Consider the following 16,665-nt stretch of genomic DNA (forward strand, 5'->3'; position numbering starts at 1 on the left):
GTCCTCCACAACTAGACTGAAGAGCAAAACGACAGCAACTTGTCTGTTCCCCTTCCCCCAATTCCCCAGCACTGTTCCCATCCCCACAATTCCCCAATAAAAATCTTAAAAAAAAAAAAATGCCAATGTAAGCCTTTATTTTGCTTCCCAAACCTTACACTTCTTGAAACATCACTCACAGGATTTGTATAAAGTATCAACATGTTAATATTTATTTTATTTGCAAGAGTGATTCACTCTTAGCAGCAAACAGGCTGCAAACACACACTTACAACTTGACAACAGCTACAAACAAGAATGACTGATTAAATTGTGACCACTTTGTTCCTATGTTCGCCTGCCCTGGTTCCTGGAATGTTGACCTTCACCTTCCACTCTAGGTGTTATGTCAGCACTTCCTGCTCTTGCTTCCAACTTGACATCAGCATATTCCTTTGAACCAGTAATGTCTCCATATTGTTAAGCTTTAATTCTCACAGAATTACAATATTTTTTTTTGTTTTTGATTTTCCCTATTTCTTAACTATTTTTTCCTAGGACTTAGAGTTTAGAAAAATATAAATTCTCTGAGAAATGCTGGAAGCTAACTTTTGTATGGAAAGAATCCCCAATGCCTAGCATATTAGACATTCAGTAAAATATTTTGAAATATTTCTCAAATGAATGTTCTTTTGTAACCTCAAAGCCTCTAAAATAGTTTCTGGTACTTAGAGATACTTAAGGTCTTTTAATGATTGAATCTGTGGTTCTTTTGAATCAATGTCATGATAAAGTAGGTCATCAGAGTTTAGATTTTGTCATTAACACCAGAAATACCAGGTTAGCTTACATTATTTTGGTGGCTTGGGAGCATGTAACCTTTATTTAGCTAAAATCTATGAAAAAACCCATAAGATGACTAAAATTCATCAAAGACTTCTTATTATATATATTCATAGCCCTGTATACCTATCTTTTGTCCTGTTTGTACCTATGGACATTAACTATTGTACTATTTGCTTGATGTTTTTATTCTCTTGTAAGCCCCCTGAGGGCAGGGATTATTTGTTATACTCACAGGTGTGATTTGCAGAAGATGCTAGTTTTAACTGCAGTAAAAGCATGTAATGGGCAGGTTAGTAGGTATTTATTGTACACCTAAGTGAATGAAGCACATAGCAATCTGAGTGAACCAGAACACCAAAGAATGTGCGCCAGCTTTACCTGAGATCTCTGAGAGGTTCGCAAGGGCACAGTTTGAAAACCACTACTGCATTCCTTGACACAGACTGCATAATTATGTACATGTCTTGCCAAAGATTTTATATCTCTATGACCAGCAGTGAAATGTTATTACTCCTACTGTATGCCTGTTAGCCTGTCTGGGTTAGCAACATCATCTTTCATTATGAGAGATAGTACATGATTAATATTATTATTGCTCCTAGTATTAACTTCTTTGTGACTTCTTTAGAAAGGGCATTCCACCCCTTCCAACTTACTAAATATTTGTGCTTGCATAACTCCAAGAATATCATATGTTCTAAATTCTAAAGATTTAAAAAAATTCCTTAAATTTTTATCATCTCCTCCTTGATCAACATGATTGGATTTGTGATATGGAATAGTACATATGTTAATACTTAGGATGTTTTACCTATGTCCTGGCTCATCCTGGTGATCGGTGTGGGGGGGCGGGGAGGGTAGGGTGAGTACAGAAAACTTAATTCAGAAGAGTTGAGCTGGAGAGGATGGTGGTATATGGGCAGAAGAGGGCATATAATCTTCTGAATCAATTTTAGACAAGAATTCCCTGGACATGTTATAATTAGGACTTTTCTCATATTCTTTTCAATACTTCTACCATAGAAGACCAAACCAACATGGTAGTTTTCTGTATTTTGATGATCTCCAGGGTTTCAGATGGTCAGGATTAAAAACAAAAAAGAAAAAAACCCAGTCCAGTTCCACACAGGACTAGTTTCTGGAGCTGGAGAGTGAGGAGTTGGAGAGTAGCTACCTGGTCAGAATGTTTGGTCATTGTCATGTCACAGAGAACTAAAACTTATGCTTAGCGTGAACACATAGATGCCTCCCAGTAGTGTAGATTTTTATGGAATGTGAACCAAGTAGGAAATAGAAAGGAGGAGCATACTATTGAATTTCTCTTGTACCCTTTCATTTTCATTACATCAATTCTTACATTTTTATCAGGTGTTTAGATTTTTTTTTAGTTGTGGTGAACTTGGACTTGTGTTTATGTTTGTGGCTGATTTAGAGTATATGGAACCAACTGAAGAGAATTTTCCACATATGTCTTTGTCAAAAGCAAACAAAGCTATAAGCTTTAAACTTGACATTAACACAGCCTTCACTGAAAAAGAGCAGTCAAGCAAATTTAATCTATTCATACAAAATTAACTCTATCCCTTGAGTCACTTAACATAATGGGGTATTTCTACTTGGGATTGTAAAATACTCCCAACTATTTTGTAGGGATATAAAAGGAAGAAAAAAATAGCTATCTTATATTTATAAAAACCTGGAATTATTGATATCTTTTATGTATTGAAAATTTGAGTTAGATGAATTGGGTTTACTTTGAAGTTAAACATAATAAAATAAAGGCTATAGCAAGAGGATGGAACTTTCAAGTTACTAGGAGATTTAAGATGTTAGAGAAACGAGTTTACAAAAATAAATAACTCAGAGACAATGAGTGGACATTTCTCCAAAATAAACGAGTGATTAAAATACAATTAAAACAGTTATTTCAGAAGGCAGGGGAAAACTACAGAGAGAGAGAAATGAGAGAAAAAAGATGTATGGTATATACAGGAAATCTAACATTCTAGTTATAAATGTTCTAGAAAGGGAAAATAAGTTGATAAAGGAAACAATAATAAAAACAAAGTAAAATAACATTCCCCTGAGATGAAGGCAAATTTATTTATCTTTAAACCGAAAGTGCAAAAAAAAAGTGATAACAAACTATTGGGGGAGAAAAGACTTGCACTTTTTGAACTCTATGGCCAAAGACCATTTTACAAGATTCTAGAATGAAAAAGCAGGTACTGTCCAAAATGAGAGAGAATCAGATTGAAATTGGTCTTATTGTCTGTGTGGGAGCAAGAAGAAAGTGGAGCAGTAGGGTGGACTAGGCGCTGGCGTCGGTGCACAGCTTCCCAAGGGAAGTACTTCGATTGTGATATTTAGCAATGAGGTATGTAGCACCTTTTCTAGGATGAGTTCGCGAATTTAATTGTCCGACCTCATAGTATAGAGATCATAAGTTGTGTGATTATAACTCAAGGAGTTATTTCTGCTTAGAGTTAGTCAATTCTGGTTCCCTGTGTGAGTACCTGTATTGAGAGTTTTGCATCAAGCAATTCAAGGTGCATATTATTCATTAGAAAGTGTTTGGTTAGTATAATTTTGGCTATGGCGCTCCCTAATGTGCTCAATTATGTAAAATTGTGCATTTACAGTCTCTGATGTGACTATTAGGTCTGTTATATATTTTTTTCTCAAAAGGTAAGACATTTGTTAAATGCATTCTATTTTCTGTGACTCAATCAAATGGGCATTTATTTACTAAAGAACAATTTTTTTTTCGTATTTTGGAGAAGCATTTTAAATTATCAGAGTTAACCTTAAGTTTCCTCTTTTCCCCTGGAAATAATTATGTAGGACCTGCTTTGTGCTGTGCAACAGAGTAGCCACTATCCACAGGAGGCTATAAAGCCCTTGAAATGTGGCTAGTCCTAATTACAATGTGCTCTAAGTGTAAAATAAATGCTGATTGTGAAAACAGTACAAAAAAGAATGTAAAATTACCTCAATAATTCTTATATTGATTATGTGTTGAAATGATGATACTTGCGATATACTAGGTTAAAGAAAATATATTAAAACCAATTTCCCTTTTTTTTACCTTTTTAATGTGGCCAATAGAAAATTTAAATTTACATATATGGCTCACATTATTCTAGACCCATGTAACCCATATGAGACACTTCTAACCCATGATAATAAAATTATTGTATATCATCACAAGAGAAGATCAATAGCAAGTGCACGTCTGTCCAGTTCATCCAAAAATGGAAGCCAATTATTAAGATGCAAATTTAAAAGAAGAGGGACTTTGTTTTGCATTGCTTGAAATTATCTGACGTGTCAGAAGACCAGTCTTACATATTCTGAACTTGTGTGAGGCTTTCGATGCATCTTCTGTATGAGTTTCCATATCTGGAGCTGTGGAATGGTCTCAAGTGTCAAGAGCCACATGAGAGTCAAGAAAAGCTGAAACCCGCCTATGTGGCTCCTACTGGTTATTTCTCATAGGTTAGTGGAGTGTATGATGATGATGAATTTGTGATATAGCTGTGCCTACATCTTATTTGCTATATACTATGTGAAGATTGGCCCAAGAAACTCAGATTGACAGTTTATTTAGTGAAAGCTAAAGGGAATAAAATGTCCTGACTAATGAATGTCCTGGTTATTTGAAAATTCTGTGGAAAACCTATTTGGTTTATATTTGTTCTAAAACATACTAATCAGGCCTGTTAACATGCGTACAAATAGTATAAAAAAGGAAATGAAATCTTTGGCTCTTGGGGATCTCAGGTTGTCTGAGAGCATCCATTCTGGGCAAGGAGTCTCACATATAGAATTTAAAACATTGACAAGAAAGTATAGGAGATGAAATTGAATGTATAGTGAACAAGACCAAGGATCTATAAATTGCTTTTTTCAGGAATAAATATGGAATAAGCATTTAAAGCTTTTTCAAGACGTCCCTTAAAGGTACTTAGAAACTCTTGTGTTTTATAAAAGAGGCTTAAGTTAGTATAGGCCCCCTTGAGGACTATCCTTGAAAAAAGACAGGAGAGCAGTGCAAACAGTTGGAATGAAGTAGAATATTAGCACATAGATTGAGCTTTTAAACATCAAGGTGTTTTTTTTTTTATATTAGATTTGGTTTTTATTGTAGAGCACAAGATTTATTTTTAGATTTTTTAGTTGGAAGGTTTGGGTCTGGCTTATTTATAATGTTTCAAATGTGTGTGGATATTTTATGGATACATGGATATGTGCCCTAGAAGCTCTGTGGATAGGTGCAGTCAAATATGTTTATATGTATGCTAAATTTCTATTCTAAACTTCCTTGTTTTAAAAAAAAGAGATGTATCCACATTCATTCTGTTTAGGAAAGGACACATACACTGGAGATTTTTTTTTTATGCTATTATAATGAATTCCTTTTTCTTTTGCTGATAATGAGGAACTGAGATGGTATATGTAAAGGAAATTTATCGACTCTGAATCTTATTTTAGTTATAAATAGCAATATTTTTATTAAATATTTATAAGGTCTAGTAACATGCAGGAAATTTTAAAAATAATTTAGATTAATTTATATTATTTTCTCATTTGTTTTCTTCCTTTACCGGGGGTATTCCTGAGCAACAGTGTTCTAGCAGCTTTAACAGAAACTTGGCTTCTCCCAAAAGGCCCCACTGCCCTCGCAGTTTCCTCTCATGCAGATATTTCATCACACATGCGTTTTACTCATGGTAGAAACCTGTCATTCTTTTGCTCTTACCCTATCAAATGGATACCATGTCCCATACATTTTAGTTTAGGCGTATCTACTTGAATTTCCTCCCTCTTCTTTATCTCTACCACTGTATCTTCATTAGTTCAGATTTCTTTGTTTCTTCCCTAGACTGTTAAAACAGAGTAAATACTAACCTGACTTCCTGCCACTAGTTTGCTCACTCTGTTTCCCTTCCAACTGTCACTGGAGTTCTCATTCTAAAACACTGACTCGATCATGTCAGAAATATGCTTAATATCGTTCTGTGAACCCTCTAGTTCCAAGTTGCCTACAGATAAAGACTGAATTTCTTGACATGTAATAAGGCTCTTCACAATCTGGAGCAAAATGATGCTTTTTCTTTATTTGTATTTTATTGTCTTTTTGTTTTTCCTTGAAGAAATACATGATCATTTAACTATTCAAATGATTCAGACATCAATAATGTATTTTTGCATGCATTTTTCTATATTAATGAAAGTCTCATCTGTACAGTGGGAATAAGAATAGTATCTGTCTTATAGTTGTGTGGATATAAATGAGTTAGTACATGTATGGAAACCATTTAGGATATTGATACAATACTCTGCAATTTGCTTTTTAAGCTTAATATGTTTTGGTTAACTTTCACAATCAATAGATATAAATTAAACTTATTTATTTTAGTAGTTGGGTAATATTCCATGGTGAAGGTGAAACCTAATTAAATTTTTCCTTTTTGATGGGCATTCATGAGCTTTCTCTTTTATGCTACTAAATTTATACAGTAAATAGTTTGTATCTGTAGTCTTCATATTAATACTTTTATTTCACAGACATCTACATGAATTTGCAAAAAAAGTTGTGAAACAAGACACACTAGTAGCATCTATCACCAATTATAAACAATACAAAGAGGGCCGGCTGAGTGGCTCAGTTGGTTAAGAGCTCGCTCAAGAGTTTGAGCTCTGAGCAACAGCGGTTCGAGTCCAGCCCGAGCTGAGCAGCCGCTGAGCTGCCAACAGGTAGCAGGATGGCTCAGCTAAAACAAAAAACAAAACAAAAAAAATAAACAATACAAAGAAAATGTGGTTCTAGTGCCAGGATAGAGAAATCAATGAATACAAGAGAACCCCTAGAAACAGACCAGCAGTACATATAAGAATTCAGTGTAAGATAAAGCTGACATCTGAAAGAAGGAGGAAGAGGAAAAATCATTCAATAAATAGTACTGAAAAATTGTTTTAATTATTGTGAAGGAAAAAAGTTCAGTTCTGTACCTCATATCGTTTAGCACCCCTGTCCTCAATTTTGCCTGTTATCCTCTAGATAACGTGTTCTAGATAACCATGTGTTTTATCCATTCCAGAGAATAAATGTCTCATTCTGCTCTTCCAAGAAGAGGAGGGGATCTGAGAATCTCGTTGATTTAGATTTTCTAACAATGTTATTGGATATTTCAGTATGTCATTCCTTTTCATTTCTGAGTGGTACTCTGTTGTATGGTTATATCACAATTTGCTTTTCCAGTCACGTGTTAATGAACATGTAGGATGTTTCAGTTTGGAGCTATTATAAATAAAGCTGTTAGGAATATTTTATGTGTAAGTCTCTGTGTGGACATATGCTGTTATTTCTCTTGACTAAATACCTAAATTGGAATGGCTGGATTGTATGGTAGTTGTATGTTTAACTGCTTATTGTTTTCCAAAATAGTTGTATTATTTCACATGTCCACTTGAAGTATGTGAGAGTTATAGTTGATTTATATCCATGTAGACATTGGTATGTGAAGTCTTTTTTATCGTAGTCATTCTAATCATAGTGTCTTATGATTTTAATTTGCATTTCTCTAAAGAAATTATGTGAGCACCTTTTCATATTCTTACTTGCCATATATATATTTTCTTTGTTATAGTATCTGTTCAGATTTTTTGCCCACTTTTTTATTAGGTTGTTGATTTTCTTATTAGTGCATTTTGAGGGTTTTTAAAATCTATTCTGGATCAAAGAATGTATCAGAAAATGTGATTTACATGAGCTGGCTGAGTGGCTTAGTTGGTTAAGAGTGCAAGCTCTGAGCAACAGGGTCGCCAGTTCAATTCCTGGCCTGAGCTGAGCTGCCGTTGGGCTGCCAACAGGTGGCAGGATGGCTCAGCTAAAAAAAAAAAAGAAAAAAGAAAATGTGATTTACAAATGTTTTCTTCCAGTCCATCTTCTTTTCATTCTCTCTCTCTCTCTCTTTTTTTTTTTTTTAAAGATTTTATTGGGGAATTGGAGGAGGAAACAGCACTGGAGAATCAGGGAAGGGGAACAGATAAGTTGCTGTCATTTTGTTCTTCAGTCTAGTTGTGGAGGACATCACTTCACTGGCCCATGTTGGTTTTGTGATCATTGCGCTCTTCCTGGGTGAGGCAGATCGGTTGCTGACCATTGGACGGCCGCTCATGGTAGCTCATGGCAGCTCACTGCAGTTGCACTGCAGCCTACATCATTGCCAGCAGCTCCCAGCAGCCTAGCTCCAGGTCGAGCTGTTGTTCACCATCTTAGCTGTAGAGAGCGCAGCGTCACTGGCCCTCATATGTGGGATCCAAACCGGGGCCCTGCTGCTCAGAGCTGGCATCCCAAGCCAACTCCTTACCAATGTGCCACTTGGCCGGCTCTATGATTCATTTTAAAGCTAATCTTTGTATAATGGTATGGTGAGGTATGGATCAAGACTCTCTTATTTATTTTGGCCTAAGGATATGCATTTGTTCCAGCACAAGTTTTGATAATTCATTTCTTTAATAAATTAGCATTGTACTTTTCTCAACAATCAGTTGCATATATGTGTAAGTCTAAATGGACTCCCTATTCCTCCATTCTGTTCTGTTAATCTGCCTTTACTCTAAAACCATACTATCTGTCTTGTTTACTATAGCTTTATCATAGTGTTGAAATCAGGTAGTGCAAGTCTCCAACTTTGTTCTTTTTCCAAGTTGCTTTGGCTAGTCTAGAACCTTTGTATTTCTACATGAATTTTAAAATCAGGTAGTCAATTTCTACAAAAAAACACTTGCTGGGATTTGATTGGATTGCATTGAATCTAAATATCAACTTGTGAAAAATTACCATCATAACAATATTGAGTCTTCTGATTAATGAACTTGATATCTCACCACTTATTTAGGTTCTCTTTAATTTCTCTCAGTAATTTATGGTTTTCAGTGTACAAATTTGTACATCTTTTGTCAAATTTATTTCCAGATATTTTATATTTTTCATGCATTGTAAATGGTATTTTTAAGACAAAATTTTGACCTCTGGGTGGCAGTGATGGCATGGACTGTGGTCATGAGTTCTTCCATGATGACAAGTAGTTAGTGATGCAGAAGATGTTGCTGAAAATTTGAGGGTGTTGTCATAGTTCTCATAGTTAATGCCTATCACAAATGTGGGGGCATCAGCAGAAGGTGCAGAGATGATGACCCCTTTGGCTCCACCCCTGTCTTCTCCAAGGCAGTGAAGATACCGGTGGACTCCGCAACATATTTAGCACCAACATCACCCCATTTGATGTTAGTGGGATCTTGTTCCTGGAAGATGAACTTTTCATTGAAGACAACCTTCTCATTCTCAATCTTGGCTGTTCCATCAAACTTGCTAAAGATGGAATCATACTGGCACATGTAGATCATGTAGTCATTGAAGGGGCCATTGATGGTGACAAAATCCACTTTATTAGAGTTGAAAACAGCTCTGGTGACCAGACACTTACTATGGACAAATCCATTTATTGTGACCTTACTCATCATGTCTCAGGGATGTCGTGCAAGGGGATGCAGCTGTTTATCAAATGAAGAGGAACAGAGAGCCTTCATTACGACATTGAATACAATTGGTGAGAACAGACATCCTTGCCTCTTCTTGGTCTCAAGTGGGAAAGCATTCAGTTTTTCATAATTAAGTATGATGTTAGCTGTAGGGTTTTTGTAGATACCTTTTACCAGGTTGATGAACTTTCCTTCTATTTCCAGTTTAGCAGTTTTTATTAAGAATTGATGTTGGATTTGGGCAACTACTATTTCTGTATTTGTTGAGATAATCTTATGATTTTTTCTTTTTTGGTCTGTTAATATGGTAATTAATGAATGTTGAAACAAACTTGCATTCCTGGGATAAATTCCATTTCATAATGATGTAGTATCCTTTTTATATATTGTTAGACTCAACCTGTGAAAATTACGTTGAGAATTTTTGCATCTATGTTCATGAATGATATATTGACCTGTAGTTCTCTTTTGTCATATATATTTGTTCTCATAGAGTGCTATTCTCATAGAATGTTAGGTAGTATTTATGCTTCTTTAATATTTGGGAATAGTTTTTGTAGAATTGGTATTACTTTTTACTTAAATACCTGGCAGAATTCCCCCATTGAAGCCATATGGGCCTAGAGGTTGTTTTGTGTTGTTTGGTTTATGGGGGATGTTTTTTCTTTTTTTGAAAAAAAAAATATTAAATTTATTGGGGTGACAGTAGTTAGTAAAATTACATAGGTTTCAAGTGTACAATTCTATAATACATCACCTATACATCACGTTGTGTGTTCACCATGTCAGTTCTCCTTCCATATGGGGAATGTTTTAACTACAAGTTCAAGTTTAATTTCTTTAATAGATGTATGGGCAAATCAGAATATCTGTTTCTTTCTGAGTGTTTGGTCGTTTGTGTTTTTCAAGAAACTTATTCATTTCACCTAAGTTTTCTAATTGGTGTAAAGTTATTATTTTCCTACTATCCATTTAATATCTTTATTTATTTATTTATTTATTTTTAAAGATTTTTTTTTAAATTGGGGAATTGGGGGATGGAAAGAGCACTGAGGAATTGGGGGAAGGGGAACAGACAAGTTGCTATCGTTTTGTTCTTAAGTCTAGTTGTGGAGGACGTCGCTTCACTGGCCCAAGTTGGCACCATCATTGCTCTCTTCCCGGGCGAGGCAGATCAGTCGCTGGCTTCTGGACGGCCACTCACAGCAGCTGCTGGCCACTCATGCTGGCTGCTGGCTACACACGGTAGCCCATGGCAACCCACTGCCACAGGGACTGCAGCCTACGCCGTTGCCAGCGACTCACGGCAGCCCAGCTCCAGGTTAAGCTGTTGTTCAGCATCTCAGCTGTAGAGGGCAGTGTCACTGACCCTCATATGTGGGATCCGAACCGGGGCCCTCTGGCATCCCAAGCCAGCTCTTAACTAATGTGCCACTCGGCCGGCCCCCATTTAATATCTTTAGAACATGTAGCGATACTATCTCTCTCTTTCTGATATTGGTAATTTTTGTCTTCTATATTTTTTCCTGATCAGTTTGGCTATGGATTTATCAATTTCATAGAGTTTTTAAAAAAAGAATCAGTTTCAATTTCATTGATTTTTGTTTATTGTTATCCTATTTTCTTGTTTCATTGGTTTCTGTTCTGTTTTTTATTATTTCCTTTATTCTGCTTACTTTGGGCTTAATTCTATTTATGAAGATGGAAATTTTCTGAATCTTTTTAGATTTATTGGATTTGTTTTATGACTCACAATATGGTGTATTTTGGTAGATGCCCTGTGTTCACTTGAAAATAATATGCATTCTATAAATGTCAGTTAGGTCAAGTTGATTGATAGTAGTGTTCAAGCTTTCTAAACCCTTTCTGATTTTCTGTTTACTTGTTTCTATCAGTTATTGAGAGAGTGGTGTTGAAATCTCCAAGTGTGGGTGGATAGGTCTATTTCTATTTGCATTTCTAACAGTTTTCCCATCATGCATTTTGAAATTCTGTTATTAGATGCACAAAGCAGTTATGATTATTACATTTTCTTAATAAATTGGTCTCTTTTTCATTATAAATTGACTTTATCTCTTGCTCTAAATATTCTTTGCTCTGAAATCTAGTTTGTCCAATGGTAACATAGTTATTCAGCTTTCTTTTGATTAGCAGTAGTATGGATTTCCTGTCCTTTTACTTCTTACCTGTTTGTGTCTCTATTTTTAAGTAGGTTTTGTAGTGAGCTTATATAGTTGGGTCTCATTTTTTAAAATCCAATCTGGTAATTTTTCTTTTTAGATAGGATGATTAGAACATTTATAGTTAATGTAATTATTGAAATGGTTGTATTTAAATCTGCCCTCTTAATATCTGCTTTCTATTTGTCCTATATATATATATTTTTTTTGTTCCCCTTTCTGTTTTTCTTTTCTTTTTTCCTCTTTTGGATTATTTTTTTTAATTTCATGGGTTATTTTTTAATACTTAACATTTTATTTATTTTTAAAATTTACCCTTATGAAACTAACAGATAGATAAGGGAACAACTTCATATGATAGAAAAGAGAGTACAGTTTGTATCCAACCCCCCACCTGAAACCGCTCAGTTCTACTCTCTCAGAAATTTTCTACATGCACATTCATACAAACACAATTATCTCCTAATAGGAGTATTTTATGCATATTGTTGTGCTTCATTTTATTAACTTAATATATTTTTTACACTTGCAATTCAGCATATGCATTTTGCCAAATTTTCATAGGTTATTTTAAATGAATATGTAATACTTATTTTAACACTCTGTTTCACCTATGGTATAAAAATAATCCTTTATTTTTATTTATGTAATTCGACACACATTTATTAAATAGTTGTTATATTGAGTGTTTAGAGAAAGGGTTGAGGAGTAGGTGAGTCTTGCTCTGGGTTTTGGAGGAATTGGTAAGATATGATTGTTAGAGAATCTATTATAGGTTAGTAGAAGGTTGTGATTAAAGGCACAGAGATGGAAATTAATAGGGCAGGATTGGATGAGCTTAGCAGGAGCAACAGAAGTACAAAAATTCTAAAAGTATAATATTAAATTGAAAACACTTCAAGGATTGAGTTTTTTAGAAAAATGTTAAAAGCCTAACTAACAATCTTAATGAAATTGTAAAGCATGCAAATTTTATTACTTTTATGATTCAGCTGTCACATTTTTTATTCTCAGGAGATAAGGTACCATAAAATAAAATAAACCATTGGATTGAAATAAAGTTAAGATCAAATTTATGTTAATACCTTAGAAGTATTACTAAGAATTATGTAATAATTCTTAATAATTATTAATTATTACTTAGAATTATGACTAATTATATTTGGACAATAGTCTCCTCAAGATCTTAATTACCAAATAAATTGTTTAATTTTTATCTAACTTGACTGCTTCTTTTCGGAAGTTTCCTGTTTTAAATTGTACAATGCTTTCTCTTGTTTTTATTTCTACTCCTGGACAACTCTCAAAGTCCTTCATATAACCATTCCCTCAGCTGGACTCTTAAGTATTGTTAATTATCCATGGTTCTGTCTGTCCTGCATTTCGCTCATTTTTCTCTCACTAGATACTTTCATATGGGTTCTCTGAGAGTTTCAATGAGGGCTGGGAGGGTTTCAGATTTTGAGTTGTCTTATACTTGGAGCTTTATACCCAACTCAAGTTTGATTGTTTTGTTTTAAACCAAGGATTGATAGCTTTTAATTAATGTCAACCTTTGAGAGAAGGTTTCACTTTGCCCCCATAAACAGATTTTCCACTTGAGGTATTTGAGTCTAATGACCTCTCCCTCTTACAGAATCTGATACCAGACACTTCCATGATTTTACCTTCTATATAATAATTTGTTCTAACAATTTGTTGAACTGTGTTCTAACAAAGATAACACATGCTAGTACTGTGTTCGAGTAATGCCTACGAGCTTTATAGGTATTGATTTATTTGATCTTCACAACACTACAAGGCAGTACTATTATTGTCATTTCTGTTTTATAGATGAGAAATTGAAGTTCAACGAGGTTAAATACCTCGTCCAGGACTCCCCCTTCCTCTCCCCTCCCTAACACGTAATGGAGTCACGGTTTGAACTCAGATAGTCTAACTTCAGAGCCATGCTTCTAACTACATATTTTCATAGTCTTCTGGAGAGGTTTACTTATATGTAAGTATGTCAGGTACTTAAAATTCATGGTCTCCTAACCTGAAGTCATTGTTTTCTCTCCATCTGCACTGTCCTCCCCCAAGCAGATTTGCTCCTCTTTTTCTCATCTTAGTTCATGTTATTATCTTCCTTCTGGTCAACTAAGCTTGAAAGCTGAGTCATTCTAGACTACCACTTTCTCCTTCCTTCAACTGATCCTTGAGTCTTACTGATTTGTCCTTTCAATTAACTTTTGAATAAGTACATTCTACTCATTTTCATTGTCCCACCTTAGTTTCAGTCTCTCACTTGGAATGGCTATTTATTTCTTCTCAGAGATGCCTGTGTGATCTCTGGCACCTCTTACTACTTTGGAATTGTTAGTTTATATGTCTAGCTTCCCCTTTAGACTCTGTTCTTGTAAAGAAGGACCTCAAGTTATGATTTTGTACTCTCAGTGCCTAGCTTAATATGTGACATATAATATCTGTACAATATTTTTGTGAATACATGAATTAGCTTGGCATAGGTGTTAGTTTTGATGGCTTTAATATCATTATGAACATTAGATAGCGTCATTTTTTGGTCTACTTTTGGAAAAGTGTCTTTTAATGCCTTATTTATTCAAAAGCTAAAAATAAGTTTTGTAATTTTAGTGATCAAGGATAAAATGGACTAGTTTATATAGTTACATGTTACCTCCACAATATTCTCCCAGAATGCAAAAATGTGAGTTCTGCCATCTCAGAATGAGTGTGTCAATGGGAAGAGGCAGATGTCATAAATCTTTATTCTTTGGTATAGAATATAGTAGCTGAATTTTAATTGCCTCCAATATTTAAGTAACAATATAAAGTGGGAATTTTGGAATCCAGATTTTAATATATGGCAGTGGGCCTGCATTTGCTAATAATTTCTGAAGGTAGTTATATTCCCTAATTCCCTTGAATCAAATAAATGAAGTTATTGTTCCAAAGGGGATGTATGAAAGGTGGCAGTCATTGTCTACGTGATTAAATTTTTCATATGCAACATGCTGCTAGCTGTGGGACTAGCAGGCTTTTTTAAAAAATTATTTTCATTTTTTAAAGCCGATTCTGCTTAACCATTATCTCTGCCCTTGTGCTTTATTTGCAGCATCTGGCGAGGCCCCAATGTGAACTGCACAGACAGTTCGGGTTACACTGCTTTGCACCATGCGGCCTTAAATGGACATAAGTAAGTGCCACTTATTTGGACTGGAATCCTTGTGTATTTTGTTCCATGTGATGAAGTTAATTATGTCTGATATCTGTCTCATGTTGCCATGAGTCCCCTGGGCTTAGATGAGTTTGGAGAGGTACCAGATGGCAACACTTGACAAGTTAAACTTGATAGGAATGTTGTCGAAGATGATTATGTGCAGAGTGTAAACCAAGAGAATTGCTCTAAAATAGTGAACTGTCACACAGGGAAAATGAAAGATGTGACAGACCATGTTAGTCATGGGTAGATTTGCAGAGGCAATGGGATAAGACCACTTAATAACATCACCCTATTTGTTTTGGTGTCTGCCCATAACATGGGATTATTCACTAGGAGTGAAATCTTAATAGATTCTTGCTGTTATGAGCCATGAGCACTTACATGAACCACTTCAAAATCCTTCAAATTTAGCTAAAATGCTTTTTCTTTGGTATTCATAATGATCTTTCTGGTTTTAAACTTGTTTAACCTATTGGTTCATGTTTCAAATAATGTGGTAGTATACAGTATGGAGAGTAAAAGAATGTGTAACCATAACAACCTCTTTATTTCCAGTGTTTTAGCTAGGTAATCTAATGGTTTAGTGACAAAGTGTGAGGAGTCCACTGAATAATTCACATGTTCTGTTCTTCCCCATCAGAAGAGAAATGACTCTTTTTATGTGTTTCCTCCTGGTGTTTTTTCTTTGCTCTAATGATGCAAATTAATTTTCCCAGATCTGGATCATTTCATTTCACTTCAGTTTTGTTTTGTTTTTTTAGTGATTTTATTGGGGAATTGAGGAAGGGAACAGTGTTGAGGAATTGGGGAATTGGGGGAGGGGAACAGCCAAGTTGTTGTCCTTCAATCTTAGTTGTGGAGGGTGCAGCTAGCTCAGCTCCAAGTTCCGTTGCCACTTGGCTGCCCGTCAGCAGCTCGTGGAAGGTCAACTCAAGGTGCCATGTTCAATCTTAGTTGCGATGGGCATAGCCCACCATCCCATGCAGGAGTCGAATCGGAAACCTTGTTGCTAAGAGCGCACACTCTAACCACTGAGCCATTCAGCCGCCTGTTGGCAGCTCAGCTCGGGCACAGCTCACTGACCCATGTGGGAATTGAACCGGCAACACTGTTGCTCAGAGCTCCTGCTCTTAACCAACTGGGCCACTCGGCCGGCCCTCACTTCAGTTTTGAGATGTGGTAATTACTACCTAAAAAATACTAGTTACTTTTTTCTTTCCCATCTAACATTTCTTTCATTCTGTGAATTGAAGTGCAAGGGACTTAGTCATATTTGATCACATTTTATGGCCTTAAAGTTCTCACACAAGAAACTTATCATTTTTGTTTTTATTTATCATTTTGACATTTTTGTCTTAAAACTTATTGCATGAGTATAACATCATTGTCTCTACAAAATCATCTGAATTATATAAAATATCAAAAACTTAATGTTCCATCACTTGGATTCTTAGTATCAGTATTCCTAAATTACATTTCTTTACACCTAGTCCCTGTTCTATATTATGGCATCTAACTTATTTTGCCCAAGGCCCCTTCCAGCTATATTGCTGTCCTTCTGTAGAGTGCAAAAGGTGTCCAGATCCTTACCATATGAATCTTTTAAATGGATTATTATAATTTTTTTCTTTATTGTACCTGGCTCATCAGGAATGAAGCCAAATTAAATCAGCCCAAGGTATACAATACTGATGGCCTCTGGCCATCTTAAGTTTGGATTCAGGGGATGTTCCCATTGGGAAGACAAGCTTTGAAATAATGGACAGAAGATCTTGGGCCTGACCATTTGACCTATACTACTCTTCCCAGCTTGGCACTATAAGCATGTCTCAAAATAATGCCCCGGCATGGATTAGCATTCATATCCCTCCTTGATTTCCAGTGTTT

At 35.3% G+C, this 16,665-nt stretch overlaps 1 protein-coding gene across 1 annotated transcript in view; it reads left to right on the forward strand.

Moving 5' to 3' along the window:
- ANKS1B (ankyrin repeat and sterile alpha motif domain containing 1B) overlaps positions 1-16,665 on the forward strand; it is a 985,090-nt gene that overhangs the window by 84,338 nt on the left and 884,087 nt on the right. The window contains exon 2 of the mRNA XM_019641719.1: positions 14,671-14,751. Coding sequence (XP_019497264.1) covers positions 14,671-14,751 — 81 coding nt within the window. The remainder of the gene's footprint in view (positions 1-14,670; positions 14,752-16,665) is intronic.

Source organism: Hipposideros armiger, unplaced genomic scaffold, assembly GCF_001890085.2.
Source record: "Hipposideros armiger isolate ML-2016 unplaced genomic scaffold, ASM189008v1 scaffold_63, whole genome shotgun sequence".
Classification (NCBI taxonomy): domain Eukaryota; kingdom Metazoa; phylum Chordata; class Mammalia; order Chiroptera; family Hipposideridae; genus Hipposideros; species Hipposideros armiger.